General features: G+C 37.8%; 1 protein-coding gene across 13 annotated transcripts in view; it reads right to left on the bottom strand.

Moving 5' to 3' along the window:
- Window positions 1–25744, bottom strand: part of NCKAP5 (NCK associated protein 5) — a 530111-nt gene that overhangs the window by 16303 nt on the left and 488064 nt on the right. For all 13 annotated transcript variants that reach the window (XM_062605646.1, XM_062605676.1, XM_062605694.1 and 10 more), the window contains 4 exons: window positions 18545–18859; window positions 16263–16399; window positions 14305–14434; window positions 11452–11639 (listed from right to left, as the gene is read on the bottom strand). In XM_062605646.1, the coding sequence (XP_062461630.1) occupies window positions 11452–11639; window positions 14305–14434; window positions 16263–16399; window positions 18545–18859 (770 nt within the window). The remainder of the gene's footprint in view (window positions 1–11451; window positions 11640–14304; window positions 14435–16262; window positions 16400–18544; window positions 18860–25744) is intronic.

Below are 25744 nucleotides of genomic sequence, written 5' to 3'. Positions count from 1 at the left end.
CCAGATGCCATGACTGACTGCCTTCTAAAGAGACAGGATATGGAGGCAAAAGAAGCTCGATCTCCCACAGGAATGACAGGAGATACCTGAAATCCCAAGTCCAGAGCATTCCCTACTTGGTATCAAAGTTTTTGGCTGTGCTGGAGAATATATGGGTTCCCAAACACTTTCACAGGGACAGAAGGACACTGCTAAGCTAAATGCAGTATGTGATACTAGTAGATGACATCAGTATTAGACCCCTTTCCACTTAAAAAACATACTGAGCAACAAAATAGTTTTTATGTAACGTGAGGAAGAAAACTAACAGCATTTGCCTTGTAAAACATGACAAGAAGGTGTCTTCATACCTAAATTTGCTGCACAGCCAGGCACTTCATCTTCTAGTATCGCCACTACAAATGTTGAGACTACCATAAGCGAACAGGACCTCTAAAGGCTATTTAGTCTTCAGCAGTTAACCAGAAAGGCTACAGCTCTCCATATCATGCAGCTTTTAGATGGTGACTGCTGTTCTTTGGCTTGCTCTGCTGCCTCTGTTTTCATCACTGTGCTATTAATGATGTCGTAATACAGATTCCATGATTTTACAATGGATTTTATTTATAGAAATGCTGTATTATAAATGCTGAACTCTCTGGTACCCTGGCTTGTTACAGTGGTTCTCAGAAACATGAAAAGAAGCATGATGTTCCAGTAAGAGTAATAATAAAAACACCCTGAAAAATGACACAGATGGAAGTTTTAGCATTTTTTAGTTGCTCATACACTAATGTTACGAAAAATACAATAAAGAAATGGGTTTAAAAATACAGAAAGTTTCATTATTACATGATCTTAATGTTGTAGGACCAGATGGAAAAATACACATTATTTGGCCTTCCTTTCAACTCAGGGGAAAATGTCTGCTGATGTTCCATGACATTCCCCACAGAGCCAGTGTACAGAAGTGGGATGCTACAGATCAAAATTCTGCCAGATAGAGAAAGAATATCTAAACCAATTTTTGAGCACCTATATAAATACCATGATTTTCACAGGATCCAAATATATGTATCTGTTGGAGACACCAGCAAAAGCTGCAGATTTCTAGCACCTTTGAAAACTGGGCAGCTGAAGTGTCTAAATACAAACTTAGGCACAGCCATTAGGAAATGAAGCTTGAAAAAAACTGTCCTATATTTTTTGTAATTAGGGGCCACAAACAAGACTCTCCAGATAGGCTATGTAGGGCAACATAATTCTTGCCACCATGATCAGGAAGCTGACTGCTCAGTTTCAGGCATTGTCTGAAAAGCTCTTACATTTCAAACCTGCTTTGCATCTTAGTACATGTGCTAACAGCAAGTTTCCCAATCTGGTAACTCTTCTGCAGATACAGTCTCTTGGTAAAGTTTAGACATTCCTGTTCTAAGACATATTATAGGCTATTACTGCATGGTTAACATTTTAATTTCATAATGCTCATCAGTATAATATATTCATATTTAATTTCTTCATTCCCACCCACTTCTGCTTTATTCTTCATCCACCCAAATCCATCTGAGGTCTTGTTTTACGGTATGCTTTACAGAGCATTCATTCAATAACCCATAGGATATGTGCATATATAGTAAGATATCAGAAAAATAAATTTTAAATGCTTGGCAATTATTCAGATAATTGTTCAAATAATAACTTGGGGTTTTATTTACTGAGAATAACACTGGAGTAGTTAATGGAAGTTTTTAAGGCTTTTTATAGTACATAAAAGTCTTAGTGACCTCTATCAATGATCAAAGAATGGAGTAATGCAGAGAAGGTGTCACTAATGGGAATGGGGCTATCAGGATGTGTCTTGGTCATTGATGGATTGACGGGCAGTTCCAGCTGGGAGGACTCTCACATGTGCTATGAAAATTTATGTCACTTGTCTTAGCCTTTGTGAAAGGTAATTAGACATTTAAATTGCATAGCTATATCTTTTGAACTTCCCAAACTTCCCTGTGTCAGTTTTTTGCTGATAAGTCTGATAAATCCCATATTTGTTTCTTCCACCAAATACAAATATTACTTTCCATTAAAATAATATGAATTATGCACAAGACCTGGAATTCATGTACCAGGGCCTAAAAATATAGTAAGAAATAGAATATTTAATTTTGGGACTTGCTATAGAGTGTTTTCAGTTCCTAAAAGATGTTTAACTGATATTTTTTCTTAAGGATTAGACAATCTGTGCATCATATTGCAGAAAATCAAGTCTAATTTCTCATTTAAAAAGGTGAATGGCTTTTTTGGAGATGAAAACAGCTTGTGGAACACACAATAAGTACCTGCAAATTATTTCAATGTGATTTTTGCTGATATTTGCCATAAAATTTGCCTTATTTTCAAAGACTATTTTGATTAGGATACTATTGTCTGTGTACATATGAAAACAAAAAGCAGAGTCTTGAAGAGTTTGGTAACACATTTTCAGTATATGGCCACAAGTCCTGCTAGCACCAGCTGTGCAACTTATTTCTTATGTATTTTGCTCAGAATGGAACTCTCATACTAAAAGATCAGTCATTTCCTGCCTTCCCTGCATGATGTTTGAGTGCTTTATGCAAAACATATCACTGTTATAGACGGGGAAGGCAAGTTTCAGCTGGAAAAAAAAAAAATCACAGCATTATTCATCTCATTTAACTCTGCGAATCACATGCTCCTCCTGGAGTCAAAATATTTTTCGGCTTCAGAAAACAAATAGCTCACTGAGTACCTCTCTGCCCTACTGCTCTTATCTTGATTGAGTCAATCTAATATTTGTTGTATCCAATTTATTTTTTAGCTTTTTTTTTTTTATTACTAATATTATTTCTACCATTACAACAATTACACTATCTCAAAAACTTACTAATAGTTATCATTTGTTGCTGTTAATGTGCCTTGAATTCCATTTTGGCCTACAGTATTATTGTCATATGCCAGTTCAACACAGAGAGAAATGAAACCGAAAGTTTTATTTCCAAAGATGGAGGACTGAAGAGTGTCTGGTTACAAATGGCAGCAACATAAGTGCACTTTGGGCCATGCTGCAAATCACAGCAGCTCCATCTGTCAAACCTTTGAAAAATATGCTCAGAACGTTCTCCACTCAGGGAAATCACTAGCAAATGATACTTCTATTCAATACATACTTTTGGTTCTTATTAGACTAAAAGATCTGCCTACTTACAGCTAGGATCCACAGTGGCTATTAAATCCTTACGTAATCTTCAGTTATATAGTCAAATAGACACTGTAGTGCTCAGAGTGTATCTGCAAGGCACAGTGCAGTGTGATGTGGAGGTATTGGTGAGCAAGCTGGGTGGGCTGGGACCAAATGCAGTGGGGTCTTATCAACACTGCTTATTGCAGCTACTCAGCCCTGCTGAGAAATGTCCCAGAGTAACCAGGCTATAAAGGAGCTGTGCTAATACTGTGCCCAAGCAGGCTCACTGTAATAAATTAGCTCTGTATAGCTCCGTGTTGCTCTGGGCATTTGTATGTAAGCAGTTTTGGACCATTCCTCTGGGGACTCCAGGAAATGAGCTGCACGACTCTGTGACAGCTGGGCCAGTGGGTAATGTGGTTATGCTGCTCCTACATGCTGAAAAGACAAGGTTCTCTCTGTAATTTGAAATTACTTGCTGAGATGGTGGGATATGGGGTTTCTGCTCCAGTGAGCAACATTTCCAACTCAAAAGGAGCCAAGTTCTTCCTTCCTTACAGCGCCAAAGGGGTTATATTCAGTGAGCACAACACTCCAGCTGTGGTCACAGGACAGCTCAGTGCATTGCCTTAAATCAGAAAAGCTCACACATCTGCATTTGGCACTCGACAAACTACATGGGCACACTTCACTTGGTGCTGTGAGTTATCTGGGGATTTAGCGTTATATGACACTGTGCCATAGCCACTAGAACTGCACCTACATGTCGGTGATGCTTCAAGCCCTTAACTTTCCTCTTGTAGCTGCAGCTTTTCACTTCCTCCGCATCTTCTCTCAGACTCACATCCAAACTATTCTCCTGCTAGCCTTGCACACCATGTGTTTTAAATGCCACCCAGCCTGCTGTACTATGCCAAAGACTTTCTGTCCCTCACCAATATCCAAATACTCTTTTAAAACTCTGTGTTAGAAGATATTTGAGTTAAAATGTCGCCACCTACCCGTTCCCATAAATACACTAACCAAACATAAAATAGAACTTTTACACCAGCTGGAGGGCTAGTTAGAATGGGATTTGGTGCACAATACTAAAACTACTGAGTCCATTAGTGCTAGAAGCAGAACCGCATCAGCAGATAACAGCTTCCAGTTTTTTTTAGGGTATGCTTTTTCTAAAGATATCCCTTGCATTACATTAAAAGCGCTACTTTCTCTGACGGACTCTGCCTTCCAAATGTCATTTTGCCTTGCCACAGCCTTTTAAAAACTTTAAAAAGTTATGAAGAATGTTACCATCCTCCTTCCTGAGCCATTCTCCATTGCCTGATTTTTTACTAAAACTCTCAGCAGTGTAAGAAGCCTCAGCTGTTTCACCTAGAAGGCACAGGGAGAGAAATGAGTCTCTGTATAACTGCAGCTTTTTATTGTTGCCAAGCTAGTTCCTCAGGCTAACTGTAAGAATGTTCTTCCACACTACACAACATTTCTGTTAAGTGATACACGTCAAGTGAGACTTTGGTCCCAGGAGATTGCCTAGCAGTCTTCAAATTGTTTGTTTTGCTGCCTCTTCACTTTACTTTTGAGGGCAACTTTGATGGCAAGATACTAGAAACAATGAGACCTGATCAGGCATGTACGGCTCAGCAGCAGGTCTAAGAATGTGAACTTGCCCTATGCAGGGAAAAAAAACAGCCATGCAGAGATGTGGGACTTGTTGATGTCTGGAGAAATCATAGCTTATTTCTAATTTCACATTTCCCCACATGAGTTGAATCAGACTTGAGGCTAGTAAAAATATTTTTAATTCTGTACTACTCCCATAGGTGGTATGGTAAAATCTGTTTTCTTAGCAGAGCATGCTCCTGTGGTTTTTGTCACTTATGTTGTCAAATGCTCCTATAAAATTCCCCTGACAATGGATCTTACATCAACTTGGGTAATTACTCAGACAGTCTTTACTATGATGGAACAAGTATTGCATCATTCATCTGAGAATCAAAAACCTTTGATTAAATACAAAGGAAGTCTCGCAGCCCCAAGCCTGTCAGTGGGTAAATTCTATTGAGACAATTTGACAAATGGAAACGTGTAGCTTAAAGACCCCCATACATACCACATTTAGGGAATGGAGCCGGGGGGAAGGGGGGGGGGCGGGCTGTGGTGCAGAGAGTGCCTGTTTCACTACTCCAGTCTGTGCCCAGTAAGGCCTCGTGTGTGTGCTCTCGGTGACCTCCCCGCGGTGGCAGCAGAAAGACTTGACCTCAGCCGGCAGCACCAGCTCTGGAGGCAGAGGTCTAGGAGAGCTCTGAGCAAGCATGCATGGATGCAGCAAGAGAGCTTGGTGGCAGCCCAGCTCCAGCTGGGCCACTTCAGGCCTGCCGTGACTGGGGTGCACTCCGAACCAAGCAGCTATGTCTGCGTGGCTCTACACCGCCCGTGGCGGTTTTACACCACCTGTGGCTTGGGTGCTAACCAATCTGAGCATGGTGCTCAGAGCATGCTCCCTTTGGGCGAGGCAGTTTGCTCTGCTTTCAAAATAGAGGTGCTGACTCCTAGACAGACATACAAGTCTGCTGGGTAGTTTACCTTCCCTTTGTAATACTGTCCTTTACAAAACTGTTGCTGGATCTTTGATACACATCCTGTGCTAATGATGCGAGTTTTGAAGATCAAATACAAAAGCATAAAAACAGTAAATGTTACTTTCAGTTTTTGTGACAGGGTGGATGAAAGGATATCAGATCCTGACTGTATTAGAATGTCTGATTCTAGGCTGGCATCAACTGATGTTCACATTAATAGACCACCTCCATAAACATATGTAATGATTTGATGTTCTAATTCCTTACACCTAAAGAAAGCACTGATCTTAAAACACAAAAGACAGGTGAATGGGTCTGCAGACTTACTCTCTCCCCATCTAAAAGTTGTACAATGGCAGTATTTTCCTTAACATCTTGCATTCATCAAGGCTGGGAAAGGAAATAAAACTGATTCCCTCCTCAACTCATCACCTTCCTCTCTTTTAAGCAAGGCAAGGGAAATAGCAAAGAGAAGGTGAGGTTTCTGTGCTTGATACACAGTAGACTGAATTACATAGAAATCCATAATCAACTAATTCCTGGATTTGACCCAGCCCACGTAGGAACTTTCTATTATTGACAAGGGACACCTTGTATCTTCTATTACTTTCTAGTTTAATATTTTGTAGGAGTTGCTTCAAATTCTGTATTTGCAGTAACACACACACTGTACAAGACAAGATAAGACCTTGGTCACCTAGAGCATTTACTGTTTTCTTTCTGGTTGTAACATGAGATAGGTATTGCAGTCCCGAGTGTACAGACCGTGAAACTGAGATCCTGAGACCAAGCAACTAGTCTGATACCCAGTGCTGCCCCAGCTGCAGGAACTCTCATTATTAAGAAAGTATAAGCAAGGTAATTATTTAGTGCTCACTTGAGGGCGCACTGAGGTGCGGTTTCTAAAATACAAATGGTAGCTACAACAGCTACTTTTTACTAGTTCCCCACAGAGGAAAGCCTGGGGCAATGTTCATCTTGCTAACTTTGAGTTGAAAGTTTGGTATTCAGTACAAGCTAGCTGCATAGGCTCCCTTTTGCTGGTCAAAGCAAGGAAACAAGTAGTTCCATAGGTCAAAACACCTTCCCACTTTGAACTCTTAGGATGAAGCTCTTCCAACTGTCAGCTGGACTAAACTCATTCTCTTAGTTTTTTTTCATATGTGATAAGTGGAATCCTTCCTTCAACATATCTAGAATGTTAAAAAAATTTAGTTCTCTGTGAAAGCAGAGTGTACACTGTCTCCCTGGAACTACTTCAGACATTTAAATATGGAGTGTCTTTTAAGAGGGACTCTATTTTTAAGAGCCTAAGAATGTCTTTTAAGAGGGCTTTATTTAGGACCCTAAGAGCTTCTCTCTTTCAGAGAGAGTAAGACACCTTCAGAAAGTGACTCAGAGAACCCAAATCAGGCATATAAACTTTGCTGGCATGTTTTGCAAGATCTGCCTAAATAGATGAATGTGCCCAGTGTGCTGCTAATTCATACCCTAGCTCAAGACCTACTGATCTCTGTGAGAGAAGAGACACAGAAGGAGACACAGAAGCATCTAATGCCTGCCTTTTGTTTTCCCCTTATTCTTATTTAGTGTAGCCTACAGAGGTGTCTAGGCTGTTTTAATTACTGCTGCAATTCAGGAATGCTGGAACATCCTCTATACAATTAGCTGAGTGCTCTGGGATCCTTGAGGATGGCAAGTATTGTGCAATTACCAAACTTCCTTATTCTTGCTTCTAGTCCTTTTGTGGATATTCCCTTCTGTTAATACAATCTATTAGAAGCCTTGTGAGCAAAATGAGTCAATCATATAGCATTAACTCCCAATCAGCTTACTCAGCTGCAAAAAACCTTGAGTTTATCTAGGAATGCCGCCACATCAGTCCCATTTCTAAGTGCAGCCAAACCAGCAGCAACTTCTCTAATTCTTCGTTTTCCTGTATTTGCCAGTGAGTTCTAATATATACTTGAATTGCAAGACACGGTGATTTGAGCATTTGATCTCCTTCATGAATCATCTCTACAACACATACAAACTCTGCTGTGTTGAATAAGACCGTAACTTCACATTGCACATACAACCTCTTCCGTTAAATGAGCCTCCTAGTTAAACTGCTGATGCAGTTAACACTGTAGCTGTGCCAGAAATGTCACATTTGTTATGTATGTTATCATAACTGAGGGAAAACAAGAGGATTTAGATACCTGTGATAGGCACCAGCCTCTTCCACAAAGGGTCTTTTCTTTAAAGTGCTCAAGTCACGCCTTGAAATACAAGCAAGCCTTGATGGTGACACAAATTGAGTAATACATAGGGACAAAGGAAAGCAAGAAGGGCTGCATTACAAAAAAAAATTATGTGGTGGCTGGTTAAGAATAGAGAAGAAAATACATTTTTCATGATGCTTCGGGATCATAAGGATGATTAAGTAATAAAATCTTTGACCATCTCAGTTACTTCTCCAAGGGAATAAAGAAGATGACAAGAAGTCTTGTATTGGCTCTCATTGTTCATAAAGAATGGGCCTGGGTGAGGGAAATTTATCTTGTTTTCTGAATTCTGATGAGGAAAACATAAACCACTGAGCTTTTAAAGTCTAAACAATAAGTTCATTGAAATGTGAAAGAATTTCTTCCTGGCAAAAATATGGTAGCAATCATGATGTCAGCAAAGTGCTCAAGGCACAACTACTCTTGCAAGGAAGAGGAACAGCTGTTTAGTGCAGGCCTCACTGAAGTTGCACTGGACAGGTGTCCTCCATGGGCTGACTGCAGTGGACTTTGGATCAGGTGCTATGTATGTTTTACTAAATCAGAGAAGTTCCTGTTCAATTAAAATTAATCCGATACACATAAAAATTACTGTTTCTTGTTTTGAAGATCTTACATGAGGCAAATACACCATGACTCTTTATTTAAGTGAAAGTTTTATGCCCAGCATTCAATGCATTTTATTCCTTTCTTTGAAATTGTTTTCTGTTTTTCTTGTCCAAAATTCTGCAGTGAAATGATGACATTATTTCAGAATAAGTTTCCCAGGTCTAAATAAATGCAAAATAAAATTGGTCTTACTGCCAAATGAATTTAACCAGGATGCTTTTTAAGACTTGGCAGATAAGAAACTGGAAAAATAAATATTTCCCCTTTCCATGTGTAAAAGCCTTTTTTGCTTCCTCTTAACTGCCCATGCAGTGTCCCTTTTTCACAGCAATTGCCCACTGGTTGTTTCCCTTCTGAAACTCCTCCCATGCAATACTTCTTTGCCGATAAAACTTGTTGTGTATGTACGCTGGGGCAATGCTGGTGAATATGTTCAGTGAGGAGACAATTCATAAGACAGTAAGCGGGTTAACAGAGCTTCCCACCAGAATGTCTCATTAGAGCAGCCAGTCTGAAGCCACTATTGTACCAGTGCTGTACAGTCCAATTTAGCTGAGCAGAGGAACTGATACAGCAGCCTGCTCTTTCAACACGCAGAGTAAAATCCTCATTCTGCCCATCACAACAATTTTTTTTTTCTTTTCGTTTTTAAAGGCTTCACACTCTATTTGGAAACAAAATTCAAAGCGCGCAGCATTTCCTTTTTCAAAATGCCAAATAATCTGCATGAAAGCTTCATTTCCCCTCCCCCCCAATTTATGTTGGGGTTTTCTTTTTTTTTTTTTTCCAGTTCTTGGCCATAAGTGCCTCAGTTTTTGGTGTAATGTTCCAGATCACACAATTCTAATTTAAACAGACTGTGGATCTTCTTGGGTTGGACAAAATACAGCTTAGAAAAATTTGCTGTGCTAGTTCAAATAAGAAGTTCAGGGCAACCTGTTTTTCATGGTTACTGGCTCTCATTTGTCATTCTGAAAAGTTTAATACTAATAGGCAAATCTCTAGTGCTTTACTGAGCTTTCAGTGTTCACCGAGAGGCAATGCTGTTTTGAGAGCTATTTCATATCCTCAAAGAGTAATCTCAAAAGCCCTCCAACACAATGCATGAAAAATGCTAGTGCTGAGTTCTACCTCTTGTCTTCTAGTTTGTTGATTTTTACAAGGATCCTAAGGCTACTTTAATGAGGTTTTTTTGAGTTTTGTTTAAGTTTTGATGCTGATTGGGTACATTGCAGAGATGTCATATGCAAAAATTGCACAAGAAGAATTAATTAGAAGTAGATGCAACTCTGAGCCACTTTTCTGTAGTGGAACCAAACCTTAACTGCTCTGTTAATTGTAAAAGCCTTCAGAAGGCAGAACTGATTTTTATATATTTTTATATAAATACATATATACATATATAATTAATCTCATCTGCATAATTAAGCTGTGAATTTCTAGATGTTCAAGATGAGGAATTAAGTGTATGTTCAAAGCATTTTCCTTCATCTATCCTTTTTAATACTCTTCTGCTACCTTCCTTTTTTTTCTTTTTTTTAAGTTCTCTTCTTCCTACCTATGAAGCCAGATTCTTTAAAAATTGCTCTTTCTAATATGACCCAAATATGTTCAAATTGCATCGTATTCTGGGTGCTAGTGAAATTTGGTTGATCAGGAAATGAAGCAGACAAGTTTCAGGATTTTTCTTTGAAGTTTGTGTGTCAATTTATATTCAGTTAAGGTGGGCTTTAATGACAGCCGAGTTGGAGCAAACTGGGCATTGCCAGTTTGTTCCACATATTCCTTCTGCACGTTTGGCCCAGATTCTTGAAATCCTCTAACTTTGGTTAATCACCTCTGAAGTTACAATGCACAGTGATTTTATGAAGCTGTAAACTGGTATTTGTGAAGAGATAAATATTCTTTTTCACTTATGAACTACACCAGTATGCTACAAAAGCAGCAGCTCATTCATCATTTTTTGCTACCACCATTGTTTATGATGTAACATACCCAAAATGTGCTGAGTGCTACACAGAAACAAAAGAGCTTCTATTTAAAAAGAAGAGCTGGGAAAAAAAGACTGAACATGGAGGCAAAATGCTTAAACTGGATCATGGCTGGGTGGCTCCATTTTCAAACAAATTGGCTTGTTAGAGTATACAAGAGAAAAAGTCAGAGAGTGTTAGCATGAGAGGAGAAGGCATGAGAAAAGAGGAGGAAAAGAGCAGGTCGAGAAGTTGCCATTCAGGGTTGTTGATACTTCATAATGTCAGGTTCAATGTTTTTACAGACAGAAATAGTAAGTGGAGTCACATGAAGTAAGCATCAAGATCCACCAATCAGATCGGAACTGGTCTTCAAAATAATGTTTAAAGCCCTCAGATCAGGAGTTCCAGAGCTAACACCAAGAGTTATTTCAAAAGAGACCAGAAGATAGCTGACTTCCACAGCATGATTTCATTTGAATTTTCAGGATACTACTTCAGATGTTTAGATGATTTACTACATGTTCTATCTAACATGATTATCTAACTACATGAAGGAGCAGTCTTAAAAGATAAATTCTCTGTTTTTCTTGCTATCCTTTTATTTAAACTGTTTAATGGTAGAGTGCTAGTGCTAGCCTGTCTCTACTTGTCAATTTTGGAAGTCTAATTCTATGGCAGTTGAACAGCAGAATGTAACACTGTTCTAAAAATATTTACATCTTTACTCTTCTGCAGGTCATGCTGGTTTTTGTTATCAATCAACACACTGAGGATAAACCAAGAGACAAAAAAAAATCATTAAGAAAAGGATAAGTAATATAAAAATCATAGTAACTCACACTTGGGTTCTCCTTGCCCTTGCTGTCTTTACTGGAAGCTCCACTCAGCTGCTCAATTAAACTGTAATGCGTTAATTGTTCAGGTCCATCCTCTCCAAAATGGCCACAGAGACTGTGCTGGTATAAATCCAAGATTGACATTGGGTTCCCCAGAAATGACTTTCTCTGACTTTGTTTTTTCTGCTCAGCTGTAAGAGATGTTAAAAATAACACTATTATGAAATATTTAATTGTTGAACAGAAGTCTATATACATTATAATATAATGTTACAATTTTAAATTGTATTTAAAAAGTTTTAAGGTATCTGGGTTTCAATGTAATAACAGCATTTAAATACTGGCTCCTAACTCTCAAATCGATACACATAAATAGGACTACTGTTCATATTTAATATTCAATGCGAAAGAGATGGCATGAAACAGCCAGAATTGATTCTCTTTCTTTTTAAATTACAGAAGAGACAGTTAATTTGGGGTGATCATTACACTTATTTATTTGTCATAGTTTTTGTTCTTCTCTCTTAATAGTCTTAAATGGCAGATGTGCTAAGTTCCTCTAGCATGACTTTCAGTTTTACTGTATTTGATAATTCTATCCTTTTCACTACATTTTTAGCTAATGAATACAACAGTATAAAAAATACACCGGTAAGGTAGAAAACAGGTCCTACCCTGTTACAGATCCTACTGTAATACATGAATATTAGGAATAAAACCTCAGTTTTCAAAGTCCAAGGCTGAAAACCTATTCAGAAGATCAAAACAAAACCAAAGAAATTTTCTGCAGCTTCATGAAAATGCACAGGAGACAGAGGCTTACATGATCATTAGTTTCTTTCCTCACACTTCTTGTTACACAAACTTAAACTCTACTTACAGCATTAGAAGAACCTCTGCCTCCAGTGCCTCCAACAGAACTGCATCAGGATAAAACCTTCATGAAATTTGAAGCAAAACATTTTCATGTTTGAAACAGAAGAACCTGGAATATTTGGCTTATTCCCCGCTATTCTACTGACCTTCTCTGTAACATTGGGCAATATACTGGGACTCCCATCCAAAGCTCACTAAATTAATGATGGTCTTATCATTGACTTTTAATAGCCTTTGCATCGGCCACTAGGTCTTTCAGTCTTTCTGTTCCCTGCTCATAAATGGAAAATTAAAATCACTCCAACATTATAATTGTTCAACCAATGAAATGTCATCAATATTTTGGGGACTCATCTAATAAATACTATTATCTATGCATATAAAAATACTGTTTATGAATTGGTTTGCTGCAGCCTATGCCTCAGCCTCACGTGGATATTCTGAGTTGTGGGCATAAGGAAGCTAAGATCTTTAAACACAGAATGAAATATTGTTCTTAATATGATGTAAGAACTGCATTTATAGAGCATAGAACAAAAATCCTGACCATAAGGAATGACCACAGCAGAAATACTTTTGCAATAATGCTTTATAATTTTCTTTTCTATTGGTCTTAATCATAATTATGATTTTTAGTTGTTACTAGCCCAAAATTTTAGGCATACATGCAAAATTAATGATTTTCTATGTAAAATTGTGACTTCAAGTCATCCTTAGGAATCATTAAACTTGGAATCTGCTGCCATTTAATGCAACTGCTTACACACTATAAACCCCTTTCCTTGCAAATTGTGATCAATACAGAAAAAAGTGCCTGCATATCTCTTCAACAAAACACATCTTTCTTGTATTAGAACATGATGTGTAAACCTGTAAAAAGAAGTGTTTATGGCCTGACTTAAATGTTTTGCAACATTTCATATAGATTAAAAATAGAAAGTTATAGGAGTAATGTAATAAAATGTAATGTAAATAAATGTCCTGGCTTCCTACTCTGCTCTCTCTCTGGTGAAATCACAAAAAAACAATTAGTGCTGAAAAAGCCAAATGTTTTAAATCCACCTCCCAGCAGACACTTAACAGCACAGTGTGTTTGTCAACAGTATCTAGCCATCCATGGCATTTTTAATACATTCTGCGGTATCCACTATAGGTGCTAATGTCTGCTAGGTTGAGCTCACTGCTGTGCAGAGGGTTCAGCACAACTCCTATGAATCAGCTTAAGCTGTGAGGGCTCCAGTGGTGGTGAGACCCTGCACTGGCCTTTGCACTTGCCAGAATTTATCTCCTGCAGGGAAGCCATCGGTTGCGTAGGCAAGGATACCAGCTCCACTCTCCTCCCCCTCTCAGACAGCTCACATCTGCCTTGAAAGGAAGCTTGCATCACAGCAAGCCAGTGGTCAAGACAACAGCGATTTCTTGGGTTATTAAGCACACAAAACTATTATCTCAAGAACTTCACTTAATGTGTTTTTATCTGCTGGAATTCAGTAAATTCCAAATTGCCATCAATTCTTGCAAAAAGGTTTGATATTTGAAAATGGCACTATTTACATGGAGCTCAAGGGGAGACACTCCACTTAGGCACTTTGATACAGAGACTGGAAAACTGTGGCCTTGATCATTGCTTTATTTCAACTGGCTAATACAATTAAAAAGAAAAAAAAAGGAAGTTATCTTTATAGTCACCTTTTATATTTTGTAATAATGTAACAGAAGACTTCTTTTTACTTACACTGCAGGGATTTATGCATAAAACCCTACAAATAACCCCCTGCTACCAAAAACTGTGGAAGAAAGGAAAAAAAGATATGTACATAATAAAAAGCAAAAGGTAATAAAAAGCTAATGGAAAATTAGACTGAAGTAAGATCTGGGGGTAGAAAGTGAAAACTAGACAAAAAGTTCAATAAAGGACACTATCTGCTGCTGAGTCAGAGTGGAGATGATACACATTTTTCCGTGCAGATTTTCAATTACCTTGTTTGTTGTTCTTTGTTAACTCTACAAAAGTCGCCTCTGCAGTTCTAAAATAACTTATTTCATACTCTGGCTCCAGTTCAGTGTCACTGCTGCTTGCAGAGTAAGTACACACTCTGAGAGCTCTGTCCTGTACAAATAAGTGTATTGCAATTATTTAGATGATGCATATATATAAAAATAATGCTGAAGATGGTATTAAGAGTGGAACATTTACATTCATCATGCAGTATACATGGATATTTCAACTGGAAAAAAGTCTGCAATACCCATTTAACTAACCACTTCTCCTTCAAGTAAGTAATCATCAATCTGATATGGTGGAAATAACACATTCTTGTCCTGGTAAGTCTCCTCAGTTAGTTTGGCAGAAACAGCCCAGATTTTACCATTTTTTTTCACTGTAACATTGTTTTCAAATCTACCAACATCCTCAGATAATTTCACCCAGCAAGTTTAATTTTAAACTACTCAAATATGTTTAATAGAATGTATTTGTAACATGCAAAATTATCACACAAACAACAAATGGTTTGCTGTTAGCAATTCTAGAGACAATTAGGAGGGCCAGTAGACAATATTCATGCTTTCTATACCAGTAAATCCTAAATTCTTCCTAAATTCACACCCGTTGTGCCGAACATTTACCTGGCTGTAGTCCTGAAGCCATTTAGACACATTCGTATACCAGCTATACCCACACTGACTTCACTCTTAGGCAGACTAATTAGCAGTAACATATGTTTTGTGTTAAGATGGTTTTGGGACTGAGAGTGGTCATTCACGACTGGTTCATGGTGAAGACCACACTGATGTGGTTGTTACTTGGAGGCCAATACTACTGCACTACAGAGTATTCACTACTAATTTCTCAAGGCCATACAAGTAATTTTATCTCCCCATTTCTGTTCTAAATACCCTGAGCATGAGTCATATAAACATAGGCATATCAGACCCACAGGAGTATAAGGCTGCAGTAGATGGGTTCACAGTGTACCCTAATTCCATTAAGCTATAAAGGGCAGAACCCATTTCTGTATTTCTAACGTGGCAGGGAGATACTAACAGCCAATTGTATCGGAGGCTGACATGAGCATGACTTGGAATGAGTGGGAAAAGCACCCCATTGTGATTGGCCCAGAGGTTCTGTGCATCCTTGGCATAGACTGCCCCAGGAGAGGGTATGAAGGAAACTAGGGCTCTCACTTGGTAAATACATGGATAAAGCAGACACACAAAAAAGCTCTGCGACGAAATATTTTTAGCCTCTTGTAATGTAAGACTTATTAGCTAGCAGTCTGTTTCCTCGCTTAACACCCACTTTCTTGATAAATTTTTTTCTCTCTTTGCTACCCTGCTGACCCTATAGTTCTCACGGGTCTTGACAGCCTGGCGTTCCTGAATATGAATAACTTGACAAGCATCAGAAATAGCTTTTACACAGGTATTTGCTTGTTTATTCTTCAAGCAGTTTTCATGACAGGATTGAAGGACAGAGAGATCATTGCAGGGATTAACCAAACAACACAGAAACATGCAAGAATTTTCCTGATGACAATACTGTCATAGCACATCTGCTCAAAGACTCATATACATGGCCACACAGACAAGGAAACCTCAACATGGAGAAAAAAAGGTGATATGAAACTCATGGAAAGAAAACAAATGAAATCAAGTTTCTTGAAGAGAAAAACAGGGGAAAAGGTCTCCATTTCTTTGTCTATAAAAATGCCTGTGAGGATTGTAATAAAAACATGTTTGTAAACTATGATGGCAAAGTACCCTTAGGAGCTGTATTATTATTATTAATAAATAATGGATTGCAAATGAAGGGCGAGAAAGTAAATGTGGCTGTTATGATTGCTATTCTTCCCACTATATGAAAACCATTCACCATTTCTGCTTCTTTACAACACAATACATATCTCATTTAATAAATGACACTTCTTAACTTATACCTTTGTTTTAGTAGTTTTCTTGGTGGTCCACTCTGGAAGAACTTTTCTATTTTCCACAGTTTCTTCAGTATGCTTTAATGAGGCAGAGGTCATAGAACTTGGTTCTTGTTCAATTTGCTTTGCAAGATTAATTATTCCTGAATTAAGAGAGGCATTATCTAAATTGTAGGTCTCATCAGCATCTTCATGACAGTGTTTCAATTATAATTCAGTAAAAACTGAGGGCAAGTCATTATGTCAAATAATATTTTACTACTCCAAGGAAAAACTTACTAACATACTGGAATAATTCTAACAAGTACCATGGCCGAATTTGATCCAAAGCCTCTTCCTATTACCAAGAGAAGAGGAAAGCATGAATTTAAATCCCTCTATTAGTTTTAAAATATATACTCTTTCAAATAAGAAATAACATTCAATAACTACTTCTAGGCATTGTAGGATCTGCTTTGCTATTTTATGTTCTCAGAGAGAGAACAGTCTTTTACCATAATTATAACTACAAGTACCTTTCTAGCAGAAAGCTAGCCTTTTTATTTGCTATATTTGCACTATGCAAAATCGGAACATCAGAGAAGATATATGGTGCATATGAAATAAAGTGGTAATTGTAATTTGGATGAGAAAGTGAGGGAGAGAATAATCGAATGAAAATATTCTAGTAAAGAATGAGCTGACCCCACCATCTGATGTATACTACTTTTTTTTAACATCTTTTCATGACAATTTAATTAAGATACAAACCTTACAAGGTTGGTGCAGTGAATATTAGCATTGAGATCAGAACAATCTTACTGCTGCTGATTTCTTAAGAAGCAATTCAACGCTTGCAGTTTCTGTTCAATTTGTTATAATGACAGTGTTTAATCACGGACTCTATAGCACACTGCTGAATTGAGGTCACACATGTGGCTATTGAAGCATGTAGCATATAATCTATAACTAAGATTTTACTTTTGAATCTGTCTTAGCTGTACCATTAATTAACAGTACATTTAAAAATACTAAGCATTAAAATATACTTTATTTAGATTTTATTTGAAACAAGTAGGGGAGTCTGCAATGAAGCATATGATGCATGTTTGCAGTCTATTATACCATTACAATACCACACTGGGAATATTGCTAAATCAACTAAGTTCTAAGATGTTTAATTAGAATTCTTCTGTTATGATTACACATAAAAGAGGTGGGTTTTTTTCCTCCTAGGCTCAATATACATCAGCTCATTAGCAGAATACATACTTGATGGCCTTAAACTAAGTTTAAACTTGATATTTAACCTTACATGCTAATTACATCAAAACTCTCTTAGAGTGATGCAGATTTATGCAAGTTAAATACTCACAACTTTTACAGAAGCAATAAAAACACTGACAAAGTGCTAACAACCATAACCCCAATAAATACACAATATTGCACTGGGTCAAGATAAAAAAATACTCTTCCCCATTAAACCAATTACTTTTACTGCTTCTTGTACAATATCTATCATGCTGACTATGAAAAATTCCTTGTTCTAAACACTTTATGTATAGTTTCTATCATTGTTGACATACATATCAATAATTCAAAACCCTTCAAAAACATATATAGATGGTCAGTGTGTGTTTATGAAAAAATGCAGATTTCAATGGAACCATTTACTATAACTAATTCCAAGTTATTTGTTGGTGCTTTCCTGGATACCTTTTATTCCTTTGCCAGTTTTTGTTTTATAATTTAAATATAAAGTTTGCGTGCAGCTGATCAATGAAAGTAAGGTATTTTATGTTTGTCTATAGAAATGTATTCGTATAATGTAGTAAAGTAGTGAGAGTCTTATTTGAGGTCCAGACCATATATTTGTTAGCATTGAGGCCAAATGAGTTTTTTAGACCAAGTCTGATTTCAAAAGCGAGTCTCTATGAATGCATCTTTTCTACGTCACAGTGTGACTATGCTTTGTACTTTGCTGCAAAGTCTGATCCTCAATATTGCTGATCATCTGCATTCTTTACAAAGTCAAATTTTGAGGCTGCCATGTTTTTTCTTCAAGTACTGTTTCTTGAGAAAAGGATTTAAGTACTTAACACAATTTTCTTTCTCTGATAAGCATTATGTGTAACAAAATTTCTATACAGTTCAGGTCACAAACTTCTTAACCTTATGCATTCATAAAAAGAACATCTGCTCTGCATTTAACATTTCTGTTATCAATTGTCATTATTATAGGACTTCTGCTAATCAAAACAGACATCAGGGCAGAAATAATGTGATTTTCAGCGTAATTGACATTTTACCTGAGGAAGCTGGTTTCAGAAGGTGACTTTGAAAAGGCTGTATACCTTTGGCAGTCATGGCCGGATCAGATGTTGAGTGACTAATTATGCTTTCCACAGACTCCTGGCTCTTAGCTGTTGAAGGCACTTCTCGCTCAAGAGTTTTGGCTTTTACTGAAGGAGCTGAAAGAAGAACTTGCTCAGACTGTGCAAGGACTTCTATCTGCAAAGTTGAATCTGGCTTAGAAACATGTCGCCCTGTAGATCGGTTCCCTGAGTCAGGGAGGGGGAAAGTTCCAATCCCGCTGTCCAGCGTCCTCATCTGGCAGCAAGACTCTAAGATACAGGAAAATTGTGTGACAGGGTGGAGATAAAGGTGTCACCAGTATTTAAAGACAGTGAAGGAGTCTATGGAAAAAAAATGCATTTTCAAGAGAAGGTTTCAAGGAAACAATGAAAAAACATTTTTCATTTTGTGAATATGCCGTTACCTGTCATTTGGGTTAAACTAACAGATGCCAAAATACTGAAACTGTCCTGGTTCAGAGTTATGGTGTGAGAATGAATAAGAAGGGCATATTTTAGAAAGTGATTAGAGCTGGAATTTTTAAATTATTTACTTCAAAGGCCCACAGAAAGACTGGAGAGTACCAGTGTGAGGCACTGAGTAATGTAATGTAACATTTTTCCTACATAAACCCACACTCCACAAAAGCTAGACCTCTCCATACCTCTGCTTAATTGTTTCTCTTACGAGAAGGTGTTTATCAAAATGTACCATTTATTCTTACACAAAATTAAGATCTACCTGAGATACCTGTACTCAAAGTGTCCTGAAAGACTTAGATAGCAACAGCCATGACTTGTTACGCTTTGGTTTTGCATATCCCATTTGGGTTAAGAGTACACTTCCTAACACAATGCCAGACAGGGGTACATTACATACTTGGTTTGGAAGCAGTATGGTCACCCATAGCCCTCCAGCTAATTCATCCTACTGGAAAGGCGCTCTACTAACCATGGAACAAAGATGAAAGTGTAGGTATGTGCACATTGCTATTCTAGCAACTAGGATCTAAGAGCACCACCCTGCCCTGTCATTATCTATTGATTTCCAGAGACTTGCCTTTTGTTTGCATAATTAGCAAACAATACAAAAGAGACTATGATGGCAAAGTCCTTCTGAGAGGTATAAGCACCAAGGAGGGAACTTCAGCACTAATGGCTGGAAAATGAGCATAATTTAGGTTAAATGTCTGGAAACATCCCTTGACAGTGAGATCTTCAGTCTGTGGCAGACACTCCCAAAGGAAGTAGAATTTCCTTTGCTTTAAGCAATTTAAGGCTACACTAGATAAAGATATACTGCAATGAACAATTACACTCTAGCAGGAGATGCAGCATATGACCTAATATATCTTTTCCATCTCTATCTTCTGTGTCCCTGAATATTGACTTTTTTTATGATATGCCTATTTGTTAAGTCTGTTGTAGTTAGCAGTCCTCTGTCAAATAAATTTCATTATTTTTTTCCTCTGCAGTGTTTCTAATACTCTCAGAAATTCAGAAATATTTCTCCTCTACAGGTTTTGCCTATTTGTTTTTGAAATAAGAACATTAATGTGGTCATTTTCCATTAACATCTTAATCTCAATGGGCCTTATTTGATGGGAAATTAAAGATAAATTAAATCTCTATTTAAAAAATCTTCTGGTTCTTGTCAAAAGAGAAGCAGTCTATATTCACATGGTCATCATTACCTTATTCTCCTCACTCAGGATGAAAGAAAAATTTAAAGTCATACTAAGTACATTTGCAACAGCAAAACAAACTAGCCATCTTGTAGAAGGGCAGCAAGTCTGATTTCCTTCACACAATTAACTGCCTTCCAATTCTTTCCACAGGTAAGAGGTGATGAGGTTGGAAGCCATGGCTAGCTAGCAACTACATTTCCCATCACGTTTTCCGCCTGATGTGCCATAACTGTTTTAGAAGTTGCTGAAGGTTATCCAGGAAATGTGAAAGAGAATTTAAATTTGGTTCTGCTGCATCAGAGAGGTATCCCAGCCACTGAACCCTTACTCTAGTTATTCTGTTTTTGAATAGTAAACTGCTCCTCTCAGGATATAACAGAGTGCAGAAAAGTAAGTTAAAATGCTAGGTGTCTGACCTTGCCATTTATTCTGTAGATAACCAGGCTTAAAGAGTGTGTTAGCTCATGCACAGGTATGCTTCAGCTGATGACCATCAGTGACAATAAATAAAGGAAAATAGAGAATAAGAAAGGACTTCCATTAGTTGCCTCTTGACCAGAAGAAAGTCTAGTGCAGCACTAGTTATGTTGGAGAGGCAGAGCTCTTCAACAGGGACATGGAGTAAACTGGAAGCACCACAGAAAAGAGCATCCTGAAAATAAAAATCTGGAGTCTCCCCTTTACTGCCCACACAGTTAACATTGGATCTGATTTTGCAACTCAGTTCCACAGGGAATCTGAATGATTTTGTAGCATTATTTCCTTTCTGAGCATTCTCTAAGAAACAAAAATCTCACTCTCTCCTCATTGTTACAAGAAAATTAAGTAGATTCAAAACGTATACCGAACAGCAAAGCTGCACCTTTTGCTCAGGGATAACTGGAAGATGAATCCTATTTCATCTTCTAAGGTCCTGTTTCTTAAATTGACATAAGAATTTTTCTTGCCCGCTGTCACCTTGAGTGTGCCTAGGAATTGTCCATAGAAGAAATGGCATAAAATCTAGATAAATTAATACTGAGGGTCATACTTGCAAGAAAATAGTCTCATGATGTTCCCAGCAGCCGGGAGAGTGATGAAGGAGCAGACTAGCAATGTCGTACTTTAATTGAAAGGAAAAAGAGTTTTAATCGATTATAGTCTTGCTTCATAGAGACTTTACCCATGCTAAAGTAAATGCACCAGGTGGAAAACAGATGTTTGAAACAGGTCACTAAGTTTAAATTTTGAACAAGCACAAAAGGACATGCTCAAAGCTCAGCAGCTCCCACTGTGACACAAGACATTTCTGAAAAATGCTGCGACTCAACTATGTTGAGTAATACTCAAAAACCTAGTTAAATCCAGACAGTGCACCACAAAATTCTTTACTGATGCTAATTTTTCACAAACAAAAGTAAGTAATTCCCCCTTAAGCTATATTATACAGATAAAAAACAATCTTGGAACACTCTGCATTACTGAATTAATTAATATACACTATTTTGTGGTGGTTTTAAACTTTCATGAAGCAACTGCAAAATAAAAATACAGTTATACATCTCAGTGACAGCTTTCAAACCCAACGGTGCATGGCCCATCTGATTTCATCAGTTGCACTGACACTTTAAATGACTGTTATCAGCAAGAGCTGCACAAGACTACATAGTGAAAATACGTAACAGTTAAATCTCTGATGCTGCGACAGTACTGCTCAATACACAAAAAACGATTCTGAAAAACATTAAAGTCTTAAAAGAGTTACACATGAGCTTAATTGCTTTTGCTCGCAAATTTTTCTTGGCACACAAGCCAAATTCTCTGCCTCATTCAGGGGTTTTTGTCCCCACTTTCCCTGCCAGGGAAGAAAGCAGCTCAACAATGGTATTGGTTTTTATAGTGGACACAGATAGACACACAATCTGCCATTTCACTGAACAATCAACCAGAATAAAAAATCCGAAATACTGAAATAACCCCTTCTTTCCCTCCTATCACGTGGATTTGAGTTTGGGCAGAAAACAAAGATCCTACAAACCCTACAGTAGAGAAGCATTTCTTAAAACTGAAAGCAGAAATAAGGAAGAATTTAGAGAAATTTCTTGAAGATCAAGAAACTCCTGACTGCACAAGAAACTTCTGGTGACTGGGTGTTGTAAGAGCTTTAAGGACAATTTGAGGAAGACCTTAATGTTGAGAAGCTTCTCAGCCACTAAACAAAATGAGTTAACACTGCGTAGAGTTTTCTGAAAGTCTGTTGAACTCCCTAGTTCTCAAAATTTTTAGGTTTAACATTTTTCACAGGCAACATAATCAAGCAGTTCATGTCCTACATCATCTGGACACCATGGTAATCTGAACAGTTGGACAGGCACTGGCACATTCCAACATCCTTGGTGTTTTACCAGAGTTTTCTGGTATCAGTAAACCGTAAAGACCTCTTCAACATGGACACAGCACCCAAATTAGAGCGAATAAAAAGGATCTTTGAAAATTGTGCACCATTCTGAGGGAATGGACAAGAGGAGCACAGAAAAGTGGCATACACACAGGCTGGTAGGTATAAGGAATTATAAAAATGAGATCAGCAGCGAAAATTACAATAGCAGCTCCTTCTGTGTTTTTTTTTACATCTTCCTGTGACATGCAATGCTACAGTTAGACGTAAACAGAGGCCACTGACAACACAGAATTCTTTAAAGTCTTTCACGGCATTCTCCTGAGCATGGATCATTTAAAAATGCACCTTGCATACCAGCAACAGATTGCTAAACCTAATTATTTTTCAACTTTTATTTCTTCTGAAACATTTGCCACAAAGCTACCACAAACAGACCACTTCTAGCTCAGAAACTACTTTTGGTATAAATCCTTGGAGACTGGGAGAGAATACCTGGGAAAGCTGACTGCTGACCTTGCTTTTGTGTTTCTTCAGAGGCACTGGTATTGGTCATTCTGAGAGTTCTCAGTCTGAGGTGGTACCATGCTGTTTTATGTTGTCGTATGGCACTCTTCTCTGTTCTTTTTGTACAATGCTTATGAAAGAAAAATCAATTTTTTTTGGGGGGGAAAAAAGCCCACAGGTCATCTACTATGAAGGGAATTGCTTCCAGCACAACACAAGAAACATGGATTCAGCCTTCCTCAGGGGTTCAGCCTTCCTCAGTCTAAGTTCTACACTGATGGTTGCAAAATAGGGTATTACTCAAAATAAGCAATGGAGCAAAATGTGTCCCACTTTTATATTATGTACATGTCAGTCTTTCTGATGTTGAACTTCTGAAAACCTCTGCTGAGTACTAGTACTAGCACATATCCAAGAGATTTAATGAATTTTATATAGTAGAAGCCATAATGTGATGACACAGCTTTTAAACAGAGATACAGATACACATTTCTTTAACAATGTGAAAAGATGGTTTTACTAAGGGGGATATTATGCCACATGTTATTGTAAATTAACTTTTAACTGAATATCTGGAGACTGTTTCAAAATGTTTCCTCAGGTAAAGCAAACACATTGTAATAAAGTCTTATAATGTTGAATCTTAGAAAGTGTTTCACAGATGCTTAGTCTATTCACAAATCACATACCAGGCCTTTCTTTAGATAGGGACTGTTATACTTTAAATAAGTCTACATATTCAATCACAGCTATGTTGACCATCTAGTTGAAACAATATGTGATTTGGAGCACCTCCCGTATGAAGACAGGCTGAGAAAGTTGGGGCTGTTCAGCTTGGACAAGAGAAGGCTGCATGGAGACCTCATAGCAGCCTTCCAGTATCTGAAGGGGGCCTATAGGGATACTGGGGAGGGACTTCGTTAGGGACTGCAGTGATAGGACAAGGGGTAATGGGTTAAAACTTAAAACAGGGGAAGTTTAGATTGGATATAAGGAAGAAATTCTTTCCTGTTAGGGTGGTGAGGCACTGGAATGGGTTGCCCAGGGAGGCTGTGAATGCTCCATCCCTGGCAGTGTTCAAGGCCAGGTTGGACGACGCCTTGGGTGGCATGGTTTAGTGTGAGGTGTCCCTGCCCATGGCAGGGGGGTTGAAACTAGATGATCTTAAGGTCCTTTCCAACCCTAACTATTCTATGATTCTATGCTTAAATTATCCATAAATCTTTATGGAAACTACAAGATCGAAAGTTTTATCCATAAAGCTACAAAATCAGGCATCAATCAACAATTCTATTAAGCAGGTATATTGTCTTATGTGCATACACAATGTCCCTCAAAACGGTCAGGCAATTCAACCACTTTGAATTAAACATTGTAAGAGGAGACATTTCTGGGTGTTATCACACAGGGAAGGAATAACTATAGCCCTGACTATGTTGAAAGTAAAGTTTTGCCTCTCTACCAACTCTCTACTGTGACTGACAAAAGGCAGACACCTGTCAGTGCTGCTTGAGGTGTTTCAGGGTTTCCAGAATCAGCCCAATAACCTCAGTCATTCCCCACCAGGTAGAACCACGGTATTACTAATGAAACATACTGGTGGATACCAGATGCAGTTACTACAAGCAGACATTACCTGTATTTTCAAGTGACTAACACAAACTAAGTTTGTATTTGGAGATGGAAAAGTTATAGAAGTGTTTATGTTACTTTGATGGCAAATCTATCTTAATGTTAAAAATAAACAGCAACAAAGAGGACAGCTATATTTTAGGTCAAAAACATACATCAAGCTTTCTATGTAAAATGCTAGTAGCATAGAGACATATTTTCTTTCAAAGAAGCATCCCATCTCATGAAAAATGTGGAATTCTCCCCTATGCTTACCACTACAGCTGGTTTGAGATCTTCCGCACATAAATTCTCAAGTTTTGGCCTACAAAAACTGCACATGATTGACACAAATTTCAGCTGAAACCCTTAGTAACCACCAGAATTTTCCACAGAAAACAGACATTTTCAGGAAAAAAAATAGTCAAAAATAGTTCTGTATCAAGAACGGTTTGACTGGGAAATTTCCAGCAAGCTGTTTTCAGAAGTACGGACTCAAGCCTGGAAAGAAGGATTTGAGAAATATGTAACACTGAATGGGCTTTCTTCAGCAAGTATCTAGGATACTGAAGATGAAAGGGCATAATTCCCATCAGTAACAGAATACACAAATTCTAACAGATTACCTCTCTTTGCATTAGAAAGTTCAAGACAATCTACTAAGCTGACACAGGGAACCAGAGAACATGTAGTTGTTTTCTTCCGAAACACAAAGGCAGTATAATTTTGCTGGTATTTTGAAACATGCCAAATTATTATGAATTTTTCTTCTTTTTTTTCAGAGTAATATTTCAAATGTAAATAGGTCTCTGCAAAGTTGCATTATCATTTAATAAACATCTTTAAGCTGCATGTGGCATTGGCAGGAAGAACTTAAACTACAGATGGCAAACCAGATCTCTTTATTTGCACATCCTTCTCTTCATCTGCAATGCTAAAGCAACCACAAAAAATTGAATGTATTTCTGCCAC

Source organism: Pezoporus occidentalis, unplaced genomic scaffold (genome assembly GCF_034315485.1).
Source record: "Pezoporus occidentalis ecotype Australia unplaced genomic scaffold, CSIRO_AGI_Poc_V1 ctg12, whole genome shotgun sequence".
Classification (NCBI taxonomy): domain Eukaryota; kingdom Metazoa; phylum Chordata; class Aves; order Psittaciformes; family Psittacidae; genus Pezoporus; species Pezoporus occidentalis.
This window is presented reverse-complemented; position numbering and strand designations above follow the sequence as displayed.